The 20,066-nt window shown below is 39.9% G+C and overlaps 2 protein-coding genes across 3 annotated transcripts in view; one reads left to right on the forward strand and one right to left on the reverse strand.

The window, feature by feature from the left end:
- Positions 1-7,457, forward strand: part of LOC119745340 (zinc finger protein GLI2-like) — a 32,099-nt gene extending 24,642 nt beyond the window's left edge. Inside the window, 7 exon segments of the mRNA XM_038221632.1 lie at positions 435-743; positions 1,350-1,499; positions 2,258-2,422; positions 3,414-3,710; positions 4,666-4,750; positions 4,753-5,037; positions 5,407-7,457. Coding sequence (XP_038077560.1) covers positions 435-743; positions 1,350-1,499; positions 2,258-2,422; positions 3,414-3,710; positions 4,666-4,750; positions 4,753-5,037; positions 5,407-6,827 — 2,712 coding nt within the window. The 3' untranslated portion in view covers positions 6,828-7,457.
- Positions 7,458-16,169: 8,712 nt separating this feature from the next.
- Positions 16,170-20,036, reverse strand: LOC119744668 (fas apoptotic inhibitory molecule 1-like). 2 transcript variants are annotated; one of them, XM_038220732.1, is made up of 5 exons: positions 19,928-20,036; positions 18,615-18,750; positions 17,463-17,685; positions 16,920-16,969; positions 16,176-16,576 (listed from the first exon to the last, which is right to left on the reverse strand). In XM_038220732.1, exons 2-5 carry the CDS (start codon positions 18,723-18,725, stop codon positions 16,424-16,426), a joined length of 537 nt encoding a protein of 178 aa, XP_038076660.1. In that variant the 5' UTR covers positions 18,726-18,750; positions 19,928-20,036; the 3' UTR covers positions 16,176-16,423. The 2 variants fall into 2 exon arrangements, with proteins under 2 accessions (XP_038076661.1, XP_038076660.1); XM_038220733.1 differs by lacking the exon at positions 19,928-20,036 and having other exon boundaries at positions 16,170-16,576; positions 18,615-18,740.
- Positions 20,037-20,066: the final 30 nt, after the last annotated feature.

Raw genomic sequence — 20,066 nt, forward strand, 5'->3', positions numbered from 1 at the left:
CAAGTCATAAGTCAGTCACAAGTCATAAGTCAATCACAAGTCATTCATGAGAATACCGTGCATTCCAAAGATGGCTCAGACTGGAATTCAGTTATGCTTAGAATTCAATTACGCTAAGCTTCTGCTTGCTGATTGCTCAAAGTTTTGTTCTTCAATTTTACAACTCTAGCATGTGTCTCTGAACCTTTCCAACAACTGTTGGTGGACAGAACAGGCTTTACAATAATATATGTGTGAGTGAAAGTGAAAAGCAAGCAAATTTCATGACGTCAGCAATCAAAGTTTCATTGTGACGTTTGTCGTTTCCCTAACGAATTCACTTCGCACTGAAATTTGCATGAAGTATTAACCGGCATTTACATAGATCTTAATCACCTTATGTTCTCTGGGTTGATAACTCCTGCTCTTCGTTTGTTTCCCGTCATCCTGTACAGGAGGGACACAGCCCTCAGAAGCTCCTAGAACCCAACAACAACAACCTGGTGACCAGCAGCCTGGATCCCGCCGACAGAAACCACAGGCATGACGCCTCTCCAAATATAGTCTCCTCCACCTGTCACGTCGACAACAAGAAGGCGTCACCGGGCGGGTACAGGGGAGGGTCGGAGAGGCACGGCAAGGAGGCTGGGGTCGGGGTGGAGGATGGCACCAAGGGACTGATAGAGGAGGACATACCAGTGGTGACGGATTGCGAGTGGAATGACTGCCAAGCTCGATACGACACCCTGGAGCAGCTGGTGCAGGTGGGCGACGGGTTGATTGCAGTCGTAAGGTTGCTTGCGGAGTTTGCGACTGAGACTGCCACTCCTTGGTCAGCCTAGGGATCCTTCCTTTCTGTCAGTCAAACAGTGTGCAAAGGCCAATTAGATCATGACTTATGGTCACCTGACCATTGTAGCTTGGTCAAACTCGGTCACAAACACTGTGAGAAATGCACACAAGCCAAAGATGGGCAGGCTTATCCAAAACACTCTGTTCAGCAACAACTTGAATTTTGGGGTCACTGGATTCTTGAGATCAAAACTCTGTCACACAGTAAACAGCATTGTAGGTATTACAGTTCATTCAAAGTCTTGTATTCCCTGCAATATCCCATTACTTCTGCCTCTGTTTAAGCAAGTGTTGCATGTGGCTGAGTTTGGCAGGGTTTCTAGCCAAAATGCCCTGGAGGATTACTTAATGAAGAGTTCTTGACAGTTGATAATAATGCCTGCAGTGCCTACTTTACTCCTGCATCCAAGAAGTTCCATGAAAAAGTCTGTCTGTCAATCTTGCCGTAAATTTTTATTCTGAGAAGAAATGAAACTGGGATGTTATTGATGAGTTTTGATGGCTTGTCTTCCAAACAGCACATCCTGAATGATCACATCCACAACGAGCGGAAAGAGTTTGTCTGTCGGTGGCGGGGCTGCATCCGGGAGGAGAAGCCGTTCAAGGCTCAGTACATGCTGGTGGTCCACATGAGACGACACACCGGGGAGAAACCCCATCAGTGCACGGTGAGTTGCAAATCATGAACCCGAGGAAAGCAAATCAGTAACTCCTGTTCAGACGGGCATTCAAGAGTTCCCCTTAGGATTCAGTTTGACCTAAGGGCCTGTCTCAACTCATATCCGAGATGAGTTCCAGACAACTTGCAGGTAGAATCATTCTATTTGTCTGGAAGAAGCTCTGCATTTGTCCCTGACATGTTCTGGGAAAATTTTCATGAACAACTGCTTGACTCATCAGTTCTGATAACTTCATTCCAGAAAAATTGCGGGGAAGTTGTTCAGAATCCTGCAACTTATACCTAATGCAATGTCTGGAACTTGTCCAGAACTCGTCCCGGTTATGAATTGAGACGGGTTCTAACTAGAGCTCAGTTTCACACAGGCAAACTCTATGTGCTCCTTTTCCATCAACCAAACTTTTCCATTTAGGTACGAAAGGACTGCCAGAGTCAATGTTTTGCAGAGAGTTGCTTCTAATTGTTGCAAACGTCAAACTTAATTCTGATCTTTGGAATAATTTGGTTAGGTGCGACTGTGTCATGTTTTCACTGAAACCTCTCATGAGGTGGCTTCTGCGCATTGCATGGATCAACTGAGCACCAGAAACTTGACTTGAACTTTGTTTTAAAATGTGCTAAAAGCTTGGCGGCCACTCTGAGCAGTTTTAGTTGATTGGCTTACTTGATTGGCTCTCTGTAAACCGAGGTGTGCATGAGTGGTTTAAGTAACAATGTGAGTAACAATTTCCATTTGTCTGGTGACAGTTTGAGGGTTGTAAGAAGGCGTACTCGCGTCTGGAGAACCTCAAGACTCACCTGCGGTCCCACACCGGAGAGAGGCCTTACGTCTGTGAGTTCCAGGGGTGCACCAAGGCTTTCTCCAATGCATCCGACAGAGCTAAGCACCAAAACCGAACACATTCCAATGCCGTAAGTACTTGCCTTGCTGTCGTCATCTTTATTTTAGTACAGTTAATTGGACAGTACCAATTAAAGTTTTTTTAAAAGATTTTTAAGGTTTAGTTGAATCCGATGTATAGATTTTGATATATTAAAGGCATACAAGATTGTTTGCTTTTCGTGCATTGTTTGCATTTTGTTCGTTTTTAATAATAACACTACTCAAAATCCAAAGTGAATGTTCAAAACCTAACCTGTTGAAGTTTCAGCTCAGTGGATGTTACACTTTTTGAGAAAATAGTGAGAAACCATGCACAACCTTTTGATCATGATTTCATTAAAATGCCTCTTGATTGTTTATTCTCAACAATCAGTCAATTCCCTGATCGTTGGAAATCGCTTACATTTCTTGATTTCTTCTAAATGACAGCAAGCCAGATGCAATCATTTCACGGGGTGTTTAGTACCAGTGTGATCTTTAATCCAAATAAGCTTTTAATAATAATTTGCTAGGTTATGTTTGGGATAAATGCAACTGAACCTATATGCTTTAATTGTTTTGCAGTCCATTTTGCAATTTTTTTTTAAAGTTGAGTCGAGGTGGTTGTGATTGAAGATTCGTCAATTTCCTTGTGTTGATGGAAGAAGAATTATCACAACTGAATATTTAGGTGGTCAGTTGGGATTTGTTAAGGGTTGGGGTATATCTATTGTCGTCTCTTGTAAAGGTTTAATTGAATGAGTTTTTAAAAATATTTGTGTGTGAAGATATCCTAAACCCTAAAAGGGCCAATTGAGTGAAATCTTTACCTGTGTACTCTTCATGAAAGTCTCATCTAGCCAACAAAATTTCATACAAATCGGTCATTGAAATTATTTCCTAGATAGGAAAAAAGTGTGGTGGACCCTCCCCCCCCCCACCCCGTGTCTGTAAGATTGCTATTCTAGGGTAAAGTACTCGTATGTTCAAATTTTTCCCCATTATCATAATTTAATTTTCCCTCCCCATTCTTTCTCACAGAAACCCTACGTGTGTAAGATCCCAGGCTGCACCAAGCGTTACACGGACCCCAGCTCCCTACGCAAGCACGTCAAGACGGTGCACGGTCCCGACGCCCACGTCACCAAGAAGCAGCGCGGGGACAAACACGACCAGACGCCGGGCGGGGCCGGGGAGGGCCAGACTAGGGACCAGCAGCCCGGCTCGGTCAAGTCTGAGAGCGCCGAGAGTGTGGACGGCAGCGTGGTCAGTGTGGGTCGTCGTAATGACCGACCGCCCAGCCTGCCTCCCTCTGACTTGCACATTGACGTGGTGCATGTACGTATATCTCTAGTCCTTTTTGGACTATCCAAAATCTCTGTGTTGGACCTAGACTTGATGACAAGTCGTCAGATAGTCGTATTGTGTCCATGAACTTCAGTCGAACTTCGTCGGCGTGGCTGGTATAAGACTAGTTTGAATCGGCAGGGTTGCCACAAATCTAACGACTTGACGATTACGTTCTCGCACCGTTATTCATATATGCAAGCAGCGCAATACATATGCAGTGCATTTTGGTGGTGAGATCCAGTCGTGCACCACTATGCAAATGAGGACTCATTCATTCCGTTACATGGCGAGTTCTTCTCAATACGTCAGGGACATGTTTTTGCAGATCTGGCGACGTTTTAACGACCAATACACTCAGCTTGGTCAATTGTGTATAGAAATAAACTGTGTCATTGTGATATACTTGATGTATTTGAGTCGTATATGCCCTATAATGAGTTTTGTAATGTTACACAACAAAAATACAAACCCTGAAGGTAATGAGAATGATCTTCCGTGGTGGCCTAGAATACACTCTGAAATCTGAACCAATCAGAGTGCTCGCATAGAATTCCCTAGCAATTCAAAATACTCCCATATGTTGTGTACCAAAATTGAAAATGTTTTTTCTAAGTCGGTAAAAAATCTTTATGCATATGAAAATGCACTGCGTTCCAAGTGTAGACCTTGGCCGAATGATTTAAGGTAAGACACTATTATTAAGAGGACTGGCATCATTCAATGGAAGATTTTGTTATAAAACAGCAAGTGAAACAGCAGGATGCCTCCCATGAACAAATTTATGGAACTGTATAACCTAAAGCTGTGTCTGAACAGGGTCTTGAAGTTGAAATGCGCGAGGCCATTAAAGTACAGATATTTTAAGGGAGCGGTTTTCCTTTTTCATGAAAAACAACATGTATGTCAGTCTCCTTTTTTTTCTGAACGAAACTGCGCAATACAGGACAGCCCGGCGACTGAATGCCTGACGCTGCAACACGAGTACAGCTGCTCCCCGCACAACGACAGCGGCGTGGAGATGACCATTCCCGGGGAAGCCTGACGGATCTGACCGCCATCGAAGACGATAAGATCCAGGATGACCACATCAGCTCCAACATGGGTCCGTCCAGTCACGGACGGCGCGGCGGTGGGGGGCGGACCAGAGGGTCCGCGCTGACCACCCTGCCGTCCCAGACGGTACGGCCCGTCAGTCCGTTGGTCTGTAAGCCGTCACGGCAGAAACTGAAGGTGAACGCGCCGGCAGTGAATCGATTGGCACAGAAGGTCAAGACAGCACAGGGGTTACCGCAACTGCCGCAGATCAATACAAGAAGTGAGTAACACTATAGATTCCAATAAACCTCCTTGTTTGCAAGATTGCTTTTCGTTTCCAAAACTCTAATGGCTTATTAGAATTTGAAAAATGTATAAATGGTGTCCAACCCCCCCCCCCCCAAGAGCTCCTGTTCCACCAGGAACTCCCTTCCACACCCCAACCCTTTCAAATGTGCAATACCTGGGAAATGTCAGATTATGCCATATTCATTGACCCAGTTGTTGACACAGATTTATGCTGCTGCTACAAGCAAGTGTGTGTCATCATTTTTAACATAATTGATTATGGGAAGAACAGATTTGCAGTTTGAATAGTGCAGAGCATAGCTAACGTGATGTCTTCGACTTGTAATATTTGTTTTGTTAGGAGGGGCTATCATCAATACCTCCAGCGAGTTCAAGCCCAAAGATCGCATCATCGTCAAGCTGCAAGCTGAGGAGATGGGTCGTTGTGACAGCAGCCAGTCGTTCCTCGGTTCTATGGATAACCTCGGCATGCGACGCGGCAGCAACGGCAGCACCGTCAGCTCCTACTACAGCAGCCGACGGTCCTCTGAGGCTTCGCCATTCCCTCTCAGCCAATTCTCAAGCCGACGGTCCAGCGAAGCCAGTACCTACTTGTCCTCTCGGAGGGCGTCGGGCGCCAGCTCGCAGTATTCAAACAGGCTCGGGGCCACCAGCTCCACCTATGACCCCATCTCCCCTGGGTCGTCTCGTCGCTCGAGCGGAGCCATGAGTGGCATGAGCGGACCCACAGGCCTCCCCGGGTTAACTCTGCAAGAGCAGCGACGCCTACAGGCTAAGTATGATCAGGTGACCGGACAGCACAATTCCTGGGGCGAGGAGAGGTTTGCTCCCTCCCCGCTACCCGGGTACAACGGGAATCGACACAGCAGCTTTCCCTGTCGTACCCCGTTACCCCACGAGGTACCCGGTGTGGGGATCCGGAGGGCTAGCGACCCGGTCCAACAGAGACAGCAGGAACCCGTCTTGTACCGCTTCAACAGCCTGAACAACATCAACCCGTTGCCCGTACCCCAGAGCATGACCAGCTTGAAGCAGCAGCACCAGCAGCAGCAGCAGCAGCGATCGCGCCCCATGGAAATGCCGCCGGTGATTAACAACCAATGGCAAGATATGGCCGGGGATAACTCCATGGTTCCGCACGGAGGCACGATGGATATGATCGACGAAAACCCAACTGGCGACATGATGCCCATGGAGAAGGACATGTACCAACCGATGATGCCACCCACTCAGAACCAAGGCTACAACAACGGGTACCCTGAACCCAAAATGATGAACAGTGGTTACGGGGACGGCAACGAAATGCTGCAGCCAGGATTAGGGAACGTGAACGGTCAGTATCAGAGGAACCAAATGCAGATGACTGAAGCGCAGTATATTCAGCTGCAACATCAGCGGCAACAGCAGCAACAGCAGCAGCAAGCGTACCAAAACTCACTGCCCAATTCCATGGAGATGTCACCACGATGTAACCAGGTCAGCAGCACGGTAGACAATCCCTACGACCAGCAAGCAATCCCCCAGATGGAGTGCGACGACCCGATGGCCACAGGACTGGCCGCCCTGTCCGCCGACGGCTTGGACAATGTCCAGCCGCTCATCCCCAACCTGGTCAGCCCCACGGACCTAATGAACGGCATTGGCTGCGACAGTCCAATGGTGCCCAACATGAACCCTGTCTCCAATATGGTCGTCAACGACATGTCTTCCATGCTGACGTCGCTGGCCGAGGAGAATAGGTACTTGAATATGATGAGCTAAGAGTTCCAAGCGTGGAGTGAACCACCACAAATACCCCCATCAACGGTGCAAAAGACGGGTGTTCTGATGTTGCAGGATACTTGACAACTTTTTTCAGTATATCGTGCCAGCATTGGTCTTGTATCAGTATTCATGCAGAATCAGTGTGCTGTTTATGTATTCAGTATAACGGCCTCTCGGGCCAAACACATTTGGCGATGGCATTCTAGGCCTCTATTAACTCTAACCATACAGCTAGGCTCTAACAGTCCTGGATCCTGCAGTTGTTATAACCGCTAGTCATTAAGGGTTAAAGAGCTCAAGATTAGTTTTATTGCTCTGATCTTTTCCCTGCTTGGACAATGTGCCCCAGCGCTTGTTTGCAAAATTAGCGCAGTGCGCGTATTTTACTTCAGTTCTTATCTTATTACCCTAACCCTCCAGGGTATCTTGGCTAGAAACCCTGCCAAAGACAGCATTATGCGACACTTGTCTAAATGACAAGCCTGCCCAGTGTAGCAAGATCCATCAGGTAAAAAGTCTCAAGACCAACTTGCCTCAGAGTTGGTGGTTACGGAATGTAGCAGGATACAGCTGTGGCATTGTTCAATGGGATTAGCTCTCAGTGTCTCAGAAGCAGCTGTTTATGCACTGGTGTTGGTAGCTGAACCCATCAAAGTGCACCAGACTTTTCCACCTGATGCACTGTGTTGCGTCTGGCAGGGTTAGGGTTACGACTTTGCAAGTCTCAAAAAATTCTAATATCTGAAGAAGAAAAATTTGATGTTAGAAAGACTACTTAATAGTAAAACTTGAGATGCAACTATCACTGCATTAGTGCTCTGAATTCATGAAAAATATACTAATTTATCTCTGGAAAACAGGTTGGTTAAAAATGAATTCAAGGAATAGTGAACAAGATTTCATTTTGTAAAAATATTGTACAGCTGTGAACCATCTCTCAGGGAAACATACGTGTTGACATTTACTTGAAACAACTTCATACTTGCTATATACTCAACCAATTAAACAAAAATTTCAACAAAAAATACTATCCCACCAGTGTACATGTACCTTGTAATTTGATTTAAGATCTATGCAAAGTTGATTCCATCGTGAAAGTCTTCTTCAGTTGAGATAAATTCATCTATTTAAATTTTTTTTTTTTTTTTACATTTTTTAAACATTTTTACATTTTTATAATTTAACAGATCGCTGTTAAGTAAGATGCTTAAAATTGAAGGAATTTGATTCATTGTTCAGGATACATTTTCTGGACATCAAAATCATTAATTAAATTTGCTGAGAAATGCCTTGTTTTTAAAACAGTTACATTTAAAAAAACTGTTCAGCTGAAAGCAGCTCATTTGTAAATAAAAGAGCTGATTTAAATAGAACTGTCTTTTACTTAAATATAAAAATAGAATATTTCTAAGATATTGCAGTCTTCCCCACCTTTAAGTATTATATTGAAACTATGCAGAATTATTAACTTTTCAAAATGTAACAGTACTTAATGTTACAAAGTACGTCAAGGTCACTTCATAAATATTACGTAAATATTTAATATGAAAAAAAATCTCAATTATAATATAAGTGCCTTATCAATTGGAATGAAAACAAGTCGCTTGGACTTATTACTGACAAGTATTTTAAAAATCTGATCAGGTTACATAAAGATTGACTATTTTTGCACTTGCATTATGTTGATAAAAAGAGTAATTTTTCAAACCTATGTACATATTCCTCCTTAGACAATTAACACAACTCTAAAATCGATCATTTATACCTTGAAGCTGCCTTGGAAAAAAAATTGAAAATCAAAAATTGAAACATCAATAAAATGATGTGTTTATGTATTCAGCTAGATTTGTAATGCTGTAGACTTTCTGCTAAAGCGCAGCAACGGAAATTGTTGTACTAGAGAGCCTGAACTTACGAACTATGAATTTGTTTACAGTATGAAAACTGTTCAAGGCAGAAATATCTAAACAGCATTTAAATACTATAAATGCGTTATCTGTTAGTTGTGTATTTAAGCTTACCTACGGGGAGGGGCAGTGTTGCTTAGGACAAGTTTTTCAAGTAAGCTAAAATGCATCCTTATAAAGCAGAAATGTTCACACTATTTTGTGAATTGAAAATAGAAAGGCTGAACAATCAAACAAAAACAAAAATTTAGTAAAAAAGCTTTAAAAATTGATGCTCTGACAAATTTTAAAAAAATGCTTCTTTGCTTGAATGCTTCATGATCACCAATCTTCATATCAGCAACTTTTGCAAGTTCAAAGTTTTGATTAAAAAAAACGATATCTTAAATGCATTACAAAACTGCTGAAATGTTGTTCCCTATAAAGAAGCATAACACTTTTTTTACCAGTTGAAGACTATATATATGACAGTGTGCTGCTATTTTTAAACCAATTTATAAATTCCCGTGTCGAAGATTATCCTTTCTAAACAAAAAAAGTCCATTTGTTATCGTGCTATTAAAGGTGCACCGAAAATACTATGCAATGGAAACGAGGCTGAAGAGTTTATATAAATAGTTTTTATAGTACAAAATTTATCAAACTAACAAAAACTTATATTAACAACTTGTACATAAATAATATGGTACTTTAATTGACGGTACTGTTTTCCATAAGAGAGTGTGCTCATTAATTAGATATAGATTTTCAGAGAATTTCTTTGCATTCTTCTTACTGTTTTTTAGAAATCATCTATGGAATATTTAATACTTTCAAAACCATTTTGTGCGGATATAGTTGTTTCCATTTTGGATTCAAAATGACTGGTTACTTTTCCTTCTGTAGTAAAGCCTGCTGGAAAATCTTGGACTTTGTTAGAACAAAGGGAAATTATAACAACAAAAGAACGAGGATAATTTTCTGTGGAGTGTTGAGGAGGAATTGGAAGTGCCTATTGGTATTTGGCCGTGTCTAATTTTTGTTTTTAATGGCCAACACTGTTTTTTAGCATTTTCTGCTAGGCCTGGTTTTGAAAAGATATGGTACGTTTCCCAACTTATCGTTTCTCTAAAAAAAACAGTTTTGAGTGTTTTAAACAACTTTCAGGTAAGTGAGAAGAAAATCGAAAAATAGATTCAAAAATCCGAAATAGTGTCTCTAAGGCCTTCACAATACAATTAAGGTTAACAGGAATTTCAAAGCAAACGCCGATTATTTTTTTTTTTCAATTGGAATTGAAATCTACTTGTTACATTTTGTTTTAGACTAAAGTCCCTATAACATCACTGAAAACAATTTTCCTCAAAAAATGTCATTGACACTTTGTCAGTTGGTGTGGTGTGAAAGTTTGACTCTATTGAAATACGGACTGATTGAACATGATTTAGACAGTGACAGGTCACGTGTGGGGGTAAGTGTCCATATAGGGCAAAAGAGACCATATTTTCATAGGAGTCCAAATTTTGTATGGCACCGGCATTTCATGGCTGATCATGTAACCCAATCAGAATCATTTTTAGATGGCGGAGTGAAGTAAACCAGTTTGTAACAGGACTTTCTATAGGCTGGAATATTTGTTTTCCCTCTGGAGAAGTGGAAGTAACAACTGTATAAGTTTTATGCGTTGCATGTGAGAAATATTGAGTGGACAAGGGGACGATTCCTAAAAGTAATATACAACATTTGCTTTTGCTGTAATTTTCAGAAATGGATGGATTTGGGGGTAAGTATTTTTATAGAAAATATTGTCACACTGACCTGTTTATAGTTTCTTGTTCATAGATGTTGGACAAAAACAAGAAAAAAATGCTGTTTATATAGTCAGGTTCCCTGACCCTACTTCAGATGAAACAGAGCAATTTATGAACGTTGGGGAAATGTCAGGTCAGGGAACCAGACTAGCAGCTTGCACCCGTTCAAAATGTGGACAACTAAATTTGGTAATGGGGGCAGTATTTGAAAAAACGTCAGTTTATTTCCAACGCTGGTCGGCTGACCATCGTTGGAAATTGATACAAAATTCCATTTTGCTTGAAAATGACAGCACACCAGGTGCCGTGATTTCACAGGATGCTTGAGACAATTATTCACTTACAGTCAAGTAAGGTATTTCATTATAATTTGGTAGTTTTGTTTTTTGATGTTTGCAAATGTCGTATATTACCTTTAAATAGTCGGGAAGTTACTGTTCAAAATCATTCTATGCAATTGGTTTAAATCAGTCGCATAGTAATGTTGAAAATAGTACAATCTTAATTGTTTTTAATTGCCTGGATTTTTTTGAATATCCGTCCAATCAATTGTATTGTACTTTTTGGCATATTGTAGTCATGACAATTTATTGCACTGAGTTTTAATAGGCATGGATTATTTGACCAAACATTTTGTCTATTCGACGATGAAATTTTGTATATATATACATACATTACTGCTTAACTATGCATGGCCAAAGAAATGTGTAAGAAAAATATTACGAAACCTTTGTTTCCTTTTTCTGTTAATTTTTTTTATAATGTTAAGTTTTTGTTTTTATCATAGAATCATGTAGATGAAGAAATCAGTTAATCTCGTATTAATAGTGTAGGTTTTTTTCTTGCCATAATGGAGATGCATACATGTACGTCAGACACTGTATGTGGGAGTTATTTTCAGTGAGAATTTAACAGCAATATAATAAACGAATATTGCATATTTTTGAAATCTGGATAGGTTTTTAATTTTTGTTGTTTTGAGTGTTATGCCTTCCTAGACATCTATGGTAAGAGGTTTTGTTTCAGTTATTCGACAAGATGGAATGAATTTTAAGTATGGTTTCGCAAAAGACAAAGGGCCCCCCAAAAATAGTAATGACACATTGGCGTGTGCCCTGTCAAGGAACCAAACGTGTAGCAACAGGAGGTGTTGCCTAGCAACCATTCAATGAACAAATTTATGCTGTTTTCCCCCGGGAATCGATATTATCAAAAAAGCCATTAGATAATGGACCTGTTGTACATGTATGTGATTGTGTGAGTGGCTTGTCCTTTTACAGCTGCTTGTACCGTGAAAAAAATTGTTCCCTTGTATTTTTCTCTGAATGAATTCCAATCGCGCAATTAAAACATCCTTTTTGAAAATTGTATACAGCGGTATTGCAGGAAAAATCTAAAGCAATTTTTACGCGCCAGCTGTAATTTTGCCATACTATAAAAGTGATATATCCCATGACAAAAAAACCCAAAAATTAAAAACAAACCGTTTCAGTCATTGGCTAGAAATTAATGTTCACAACATACAATCGTAAATTCTGCTTGCATAAATTCCAAATGTTCAACTCAATATCCATCCTGTTTTATTGTACATGTCCATGTCGTCATAAATTAAAATCACTTGGTAAAAATAATACAGTATAAAAACATCTTTGCAAGAAACACAACTGTTCAGCTTTGATGAATGAGCATTTTAGATCACACGCTGAATACGGATCCGTGATTAACCAAAACTTTACTTTCATTGTAACCCTAACCACCCCTTACCCTTCAAAATCCAACTGCATGTTTTGTTGGAATCTGTTGGAGTGAGTACTGCACTAGTAAACTGATTATGCTTAACAAGGGGTAAGGCATACCAACATAACCAGAGTCCAACAGTTTGGGTGTAGGGTTTACCATGGTGTTGGATTTTGCAAGAGTGAGAAAGGTTCCCAGTAACTCACTCAAGGGGTTTGGGTCAATGTCATAAATACATAAAACAAAAAATATCAGCCACAGCAACAATGCAAATGCTTTAGTGAATAACACAGTAAATTGTTAACAATAACATTGCTCTGTTTTTATTCCTTTTAACCCCAAAATCATTTTGTTTGGGTTTGCATATTCAATTGAATATTAATATTAACCCAGCACATTTTTTTTCTTGGTTTTTCTGCAGTCTGCCCTATTTCAACACAGTGCAATAAATCAAATGTCGTATTCTTTACTAAGCAACAAATAAAGGAAAACATTGCATCTCAAGGTGCTTGATTTTTAATTGTCAATAAAAGTATGAAAAGTATTCCCCCCCCCCCCCGCCTTTTTTTAAATGTACGTGCAAGTGCAGGATATTAAAGTAAATATAAAAAAGTGAGAACATGTACACAATATTTTCAGGGCAATGTTACTGGATAAAATAAGAATACAAAACCAATAATTTTACACTCAGAAAAAAAAAATCTGAGCTTTAGGCCAAAAAAAAAAAAGTCTCCGATTTCTGGTATGCGCGCGCGTCGCCGCAGCCATGCGCGTCGGCAAAATGAAAAAGTTTTTTTTTCAATACAAGATGATGTCTCAAAACCGCCAAACTCACTGGTTTGACTGGAATTCTGCTGCTGCACAATTTTAACGTGTTTTTAGATGGGGTTATGATCAAGAATAAGCTTTATGTGGCCTCTCTGGACTCCCATATATTTGCACTAAGTTTAGTCGGGCACCATTTGCAGTCATCAGCCGACATTTGAAGCCAAAAAAAAAAAAAACAGGTAAAAAAAAAAAAAAAAAGCCGCGTCGCCGCACCACTTTTGGGGCAAGCTCCATACCAGAAACCGGAGACTTTTTTTTTTTGGCCTTATGATATAGCAAGCAAAGCAAAGTCATATGCAGCACATTTATTTAATACCACAAAAATATGAATCATAAACTATGTGCACTACTGGTAGTCTTTCAATGACTACAACATTAAGTTGAGAAAAAGGGGTGTATTTGCACAGAAATGACCTTAGTTTAAAAACAAGTTCGATCGGAAACATTTAGGAAGCTGCGGGCCAACAAATTCTTGTTCATGCATGAGTCACGTGATTGTGCCTTGTAATTTCTGGAAGTAGTGTTTTGAGTAAAATAAAATCAGGTTTTTGACCCCAGTGACCCCATGATGACCTTTGACCCCAGGTTGGTCATGTGACATGTTGGGGCTGGGCTACTGATACTTTTGACAAAGTTTGGTTGAAATTGGTTAAAGTATGTATGAGCAATAGACAATGTCAACGTTTGTTACCAACTGATTTACTAACAGAGAGATATGATGATTTGTTGAACTGCTATCCCGCAGCTAAAAAAGGCATTTAAGTGGCGAATTTGCATGCGCGGGGGGGGGGGGGGGGGGTAAATTGTATATGTAAATGTACATCAACCAAAGACAAAATGCAAATTTTCCGACAGAAATCAAAGAATGAGTGTGAACAATTTTTAAATCAGTGATCAGAAACTGGAACAAAATTTGATCATTTCGTCTATAAGAATTAAAGATAGCATGATGTATTTATGAAAATTTGACTAAAAACTAACTGCAGAGCTACAACATAGTCAGTTTCTCACTTGATGATAAACATTTCTCTGTACTTTATATGCTTTTGTTCTTGGGCTAAAGCCTTGACTAAATATGGGCTTAGTCTAAGTTTTACGCATCGAATTTGCAAAAGAGTTAAACACATTCGCCGTGAACGTTGGCATCAAATTCGCTTGCATTGGCATTTGCATGACATATGAAGTGGCGTCATTACTGGGGCAAAAGATGAGAAGATTTATATGTATACTATATGTACAAGCAAATGTCCATGATTTGTTGTACCACAAGTATGAATGACAAAGGATAACGTGAACAATTTCTCGTCAAGCAAACTTGATGGTTCTAGTGGCCATACAATATAGACCCTGCAATATGGGTCATTTTATAAATGTTGGGTCCATCTTTTTCCTGTCCCTGTTTACATCTGACATCTATGATTGTATAATAATGATGCACTCCTTAATGCAGTCGTCCTCCGAGAGTGATTATGAATAGCAAACTACCTACCCAACAAATAAAAAATGGTTTGAAGTCGTTCTTAGTGGCAGTGGTGCGTGAATGGCAAATTAAGACAAGATAAGTTTGCGGTAGCACCATGTGAATAAATCTCTTTTGTGAGCATGTGTGGTTTTGAAACTTGTCTTGGTATCTTTTCCACCATGCAAACCTTCAAATGTCAAATGTCAAATTACAAATTACTATGGTAACAGGGACAGGAAAAATGTCACACTTTGGCTCCTACATTTATTGAATAACCCACGTGGGATAATACCAACTGTTGTTGCCATGGACTGACCAATCAGAGTCAAGGATTCAAGTTTGCTTGACGACGATATTTCAAGTACACTAAATACTGCACGTGCATGTAAACCAGTGATAATTATACATGTCAAACTTTCAACCCCATGTTTGATCATTTGCCTCAAAATGACGTTTCTTGTTTCACGCTTAAGTTTTTTAACATATACGTAAAAAAATCAGCAGTTTTGTATTTAACGTGTATAATAAAAAGTACATTAACCGTAGTACTAAAATTGTTTGTTATGAATTGTTCATTAGTTCATAAATATTGACATTTCGATTACAAACATGGTACTGAATACGTTTAGTATTTTACAGAAAAAAACATACGTGTGTATCTATATATTCTATATTTTCAGTATCTTACAGTAAAATCGTGCTTAGAAAAACACACCTGAAAGCAAACAATACCAGGAATCTGGCCAAACACAATATTCCAAAGAGGCAAATGAAATTATCATCTTTTAATTAAAATATACAAACATTTTCGCTACCTAAATTGTTCTGTAGAAAAATCTTGACGACTGCCATTACTAGCACTTCGCTTTCCAAACTTGTTGCATATTTTGAATTGCGCCCTCTCTTGTACACTCTGCAAATCACCACTTGGGACATGATTCTCATTAAGCTGGTTTAATAGTGTACGTGACGTCCTTGTCCCACTACAGGGTGTTCTGAAAACAATGGTGCATGTAAACCCCGCCATTTTCGCCAATTTACAACCGGAATTTACTGCAAATGTTTACACGATCTTCAAGGTTACAGATTTAGCTTGAGATTACCGTTTGTTTAATTAAGATTGCTTTTGTAAATCCAGAGATATGTTTGAATAACCGCAAAGCCCAAAAAAATAATTCTGTGCCACTTTTAGGAAGCGAGTGCTTCAAAGATCAGACAATGCCAGTATGGCTCTTTTGATAAGATTATCCCTATGGGTGTAAGACAAACATTCCATTCACACGACAATATAGGGTTTTGTTCTTATGTTGAAACAATTTAATAGTACAGACAGGTTCACTTCTTTAAAACTTCAATGAAAAGAGTTCAATTCAATATAAATAAATATTGTACACTCTGCTTAAAAATGTTAAAATCACTAAAATACAGTAAAGTGATTTGGTTTTAGACTAGGACTATACTGATTTTAACTGCTTCAAAGAAAGTTTCTTGGCTTTGCCGTTATTCAAACATATCTTTGGATTTACAAAAGCAATCTCAATGAAACAAACGGTATTCTCAAGCGAAATCTATTACCTTGAAGATGGTGTAAACATCCGCAGAAAATTTTGGTTGTAAATTAGCAAAAATGGAGGGGTTTACATGCACCATTTTTTTCAGGACGCCCTGTAGGTGGGTAGTTTTGCAGTATTTATCAAATACTTTTCAAAACCACCGTCAGCGACTGTTTTCGTCCAAACGCTACCATTTCATTCGGTACCAGTCCTACCTTCACTTTGAGCAACTGCCTACAATTGGCATGGTTAATCTCGGATACAGTAAAAAAACAGATATTGAAGTACTATAAATGAGGACTTTTTAAATAGGGATTTACTCGAGGGTCTCAGGTATTTCGTTGTCGTTGATGACCAAGGAGTGAATGATACCTTCTTTCTTTTTGCCGCTGCTTACCGCTTTGATGTAACAAGCCAGGCCGTTCGGTAAGGTGAAATGCGTCTCAGTGCCGTCATCCACAAACTCGCCCTGCAGAGAATGCGACAGGCACACTGGTTGAAAACTCAATGAAAGAATTTTAGTCTAGTTTCTTTTCCCGTAGATTACAAAATGTAACAAGAAGATGCGAGATTCAATTTTTTGTGGCAGTATTGTAGTCCAGTCTATAACAAGTCAATTGCAAGTCAATTGCACGTCAATCGCAAGTTAATCGCCAGTCAAACGCAAGTCAATAGCAAGTCAATTTTGGTTTCATTTGTGTTTCAAATCTTGATAAATTAAACACAGTTCCTGGTATTTTTAGTGGGTATACACCATTTTGTTCTTTATGTTATTTGTCTTCTTTACAACATATAAAACTAATGTAACTCACCGCCGTCTCCAAAACTTGACCATTGCACCAAACGTCCATGCTGTCTTTTTCTGCAATAGGACAAAAATCATAAGTTTTTAACAAAAAAAAAACATGTCCTCATAGGCATCTTGGTTATTCTACAAATATGGGGTCTACTTTTTTTCCTGTCCCCATTACATCTGACATCTATGATTTTATAAGTCTGGATGTGAACGATTGTGAACGTTCAACCAATAAATCGGTAAAATGTGCCAGATTTCATGTGACACCGGAAAAGTGTCTTTATCATCCGCTTCAAACCGGCCACGTGACGGGCTCTCGACCAATAGGAATGCCTAAACTGTCTTAGGTATTTATGCATGATGCTTTAATGCCAAATTACAAATAAACAGGATAATGGGAACAGGAAAAAATGTCACACGTTGGACCCTAAATTTATAGAAAGACTCATGTGTTATTTGCCAGAGCGAAGTCGAAATGTTTTTCAGAACTAATATGAATTGGCAAATTATGATTACATTTTATTTGTAAAATTTAATGACTTTTCAGCGTGGCAAGTACCTAAGACAATCCTGAACTCATATCCCTCAATGACTGGTAGCCAGACTTTTGCCGTTTTGCTTCGCTGTTCTCTCAACTCCTTCAGCGTCTTGCCGTTCACCTCCAGGGTGTACTCGTAGGAGAAGCCTCCCGACGCATCAATGTTGATAGATGCTTTGAAGGCGCCGATCTTGAAGTGCTCTCGTCCGACGAGCTTGAACATCCAGTTCCGATGCAGTACTTCCTGGGGGAGACAGCAAGGATGTTTTTTTTTTACCAGCACTTTATGAAAACAAAATTCCCTGAGTTTTTCCATGATGTTTCTCTGAGATATTTCCAAAACTCCTTGAGAAGTATTTTCAATTTAACGAGGTTGCTGGGAAGCCAAGAGGTGATTGCAGCGAAGCTGCCAATAACCAATAACCAATAACACACAGGCTACTTGCTGACGAGAAATGGCCTCCCTTCTCACCTTATCCAGTTCCTTAGTGACTTCGTCATACACGTGCGTGTGCACCACTGATTACTAGCGCCCATTGGATTAACACTCAAGTTGCGTTAGCTTCTGGTTCCAATGGTTCCAATGCTACTTAATGGGCAGTGGTAGTGGTTTAAACTGAACGGACGTCACACTAACGAACCGGATAGCTATCCTTTCCCTCACACAACTTGGACACATGGCAAACGACACACACATGCCAAACTGGCGAAAACCTTTCCCTCCTGGGTCACTGTCAAATTCTCTGACTTTTCTCTGATTTTTTGTGTGTTTTTTCCCCACCCAAATCCTTAAGTTTTCCCCAACTGGAAGTATGGAAACTTATTTTCAAAGTTTTCCCTGATTTCCAAAGTGGCTGGGAACCCTGTACTTAGTGCAGAAAGTCCACAAAAACTCACAATTGTTGTTCCACTACAGGGTGAGTAAAGAAAACAACGAAACCCAAATGTCGGGACCATTGTTTCAGTGAAGTTCTTCTGCATGTAGCACTTTCAAAATCTAGGATATGAAAGCCCAATTCCTAAGCTTTCTTTTAGTACAAGAATCATTCAAGATCATCATCCTAGATTGTGAAAGTGCTACATGCAGAACTTCACTAAGCAATGGTCCCGACATTTAGGTTTCGTTTTTTTTTACTCACCCTGTACACCAGCTGTGATTTTTGAAACCCTTACCTTATTGTCCACACGAATGATTCTCATTCCCGACGTCGTCCCATGTTCAAATTCCACTTTGTGCACCCCGTCACTGAGTGCGACGTCCCAGACGGCTACGAGGTCTGCCATCACTGTTACCTGGTCTTAATCAATTCTTCACACAAGGAGAGACGAAAGTTAACAGTTATTTGCATCCCATGCAACTAGCAGAATTTTGAAAAATTAACTTTGCTTTAGCTCAGTTGAAAATATTTTTTTTCAAATACATTACGATTATTTTTATCAAATTACTCTCCTGAAGACGGTCAGAGCATACTGACCGGAACGTCGAGTTTACACCTCTGGTTCTTTTCAGAACCATTCTCTTAGTTGAGAAATTATTCGCACATGGTGTTTCCGCAAACCTTTCATTATTTAGTATCTCCACCATGCAAAGCCTCAAATCTTACAAATTACATCAGTGCAGGGCAAAACCCACTGGACCCCTTATTAAAGATGTCCATCAGCTCCCTGATGTAAAATTTCCATCTTATACGAATGTTGATTGTTTTCAGTGCAATCTCAGACTTAAGTTAAGTGCAATATCAGAATATATACTTTTCTCGCACCTAACTTGAAGGCCTGGTTTTACTTTCACTTCAAACTTATGTTAATTTACGTTACTTAAATCCTACTAGACTTATTAGTAGGGTAGGCCCTAGTCCGAAAATTTGGGACTCTCCATACTGTGTATGACTCATAGTATGAGAGTCCCAAAACTTAAGGTATTGAAAACATGCAATACAAGATGAAACCACCAGTCCAACACCCCTTTTATAGTACTGCATCAATCAACTGTGTCAAAAGAAACATCTGACATGTCTGGTACCTAGCTCTATTGCTACAGATTCTCTATGGTCATGCCACTAGACTCCTGAAGGGTCAATCTTTTCAAAAAGTTTTGCGATTAAAGAAAAACACCGAAAATGTCGAAAGAGCACAACAGGGGTTTCGACAATGGCTGGTAATTATGATCTCTCACTTACAACCAGACGGGCCATCGATTCTGCACACTTGCTGCTCGAACGATAGTGGTTATTTAATACCTTATATCATGTAGGCCTAGTCGTCTACGCATCAAACATGCCAAAGAGGACCCTGTAAGATCACTTCGGCTTAATATTGTTTACTAAAAGAAAGCCGGTTCCGGCAATATATCCACTATCTAAAATCATACCCACCTGTCTCATGTGTCTTCACAGTGCAAGGAATTTATAATATGAAGGACAGCTGTTGATTTATAAAACAACATAAATCACTTAAATCAATATGGTATATCATGTATATCCTACCTCCTGTAACTGAAGAAATGATTTCGGTCTTAGATCAATCATCAATAAAACTTAATATCCCAACCGGCGCGGCACCGGCGTCGATGATGCCAAGCTAAAATTCTAGGAAATCTACTTTCAACCCGTTATATCTAGCATC

This window comes from Patiria miniata, unplaced genomic scaffold, assembly GCF_015706575.1.
Source record: "Patiria miniata isolate m_02_andy unplaced genomic scaffold, ASM1570657v1 HiC_scaffold_7, whole genome shotgun sequence".
Taxonomy (NCBI): Eukaryota; Metazoa; Echinodermata; class Asteroidea; order Valvatida; family Asterinidae; genus Patiria; species Patiria miniata.

Coding starts and splice junctions, on each gene's coding strand:
- LOC119744668 (XM_038220733.1), bottom strand. CDS start 18,725: ATGGCAGACCTCGTAGCCGTCTGGGACGTCGCACTCAGTGACGGGGTG. Junction 17,686..18,614: donor TCATTCGTGTGGACAATAAG/GTAAGGGTTTCA, acceptor TGTCTCCCCCAG/GAAGTACTGCATCGGAACTG. Junction 16,970..17,462: donor TGAGTTCAGGATTGTCTTAG/GTACTTGCCACG, acceptor GTCCTATTGCAG/AAAAAGACAGCATGGACGTT.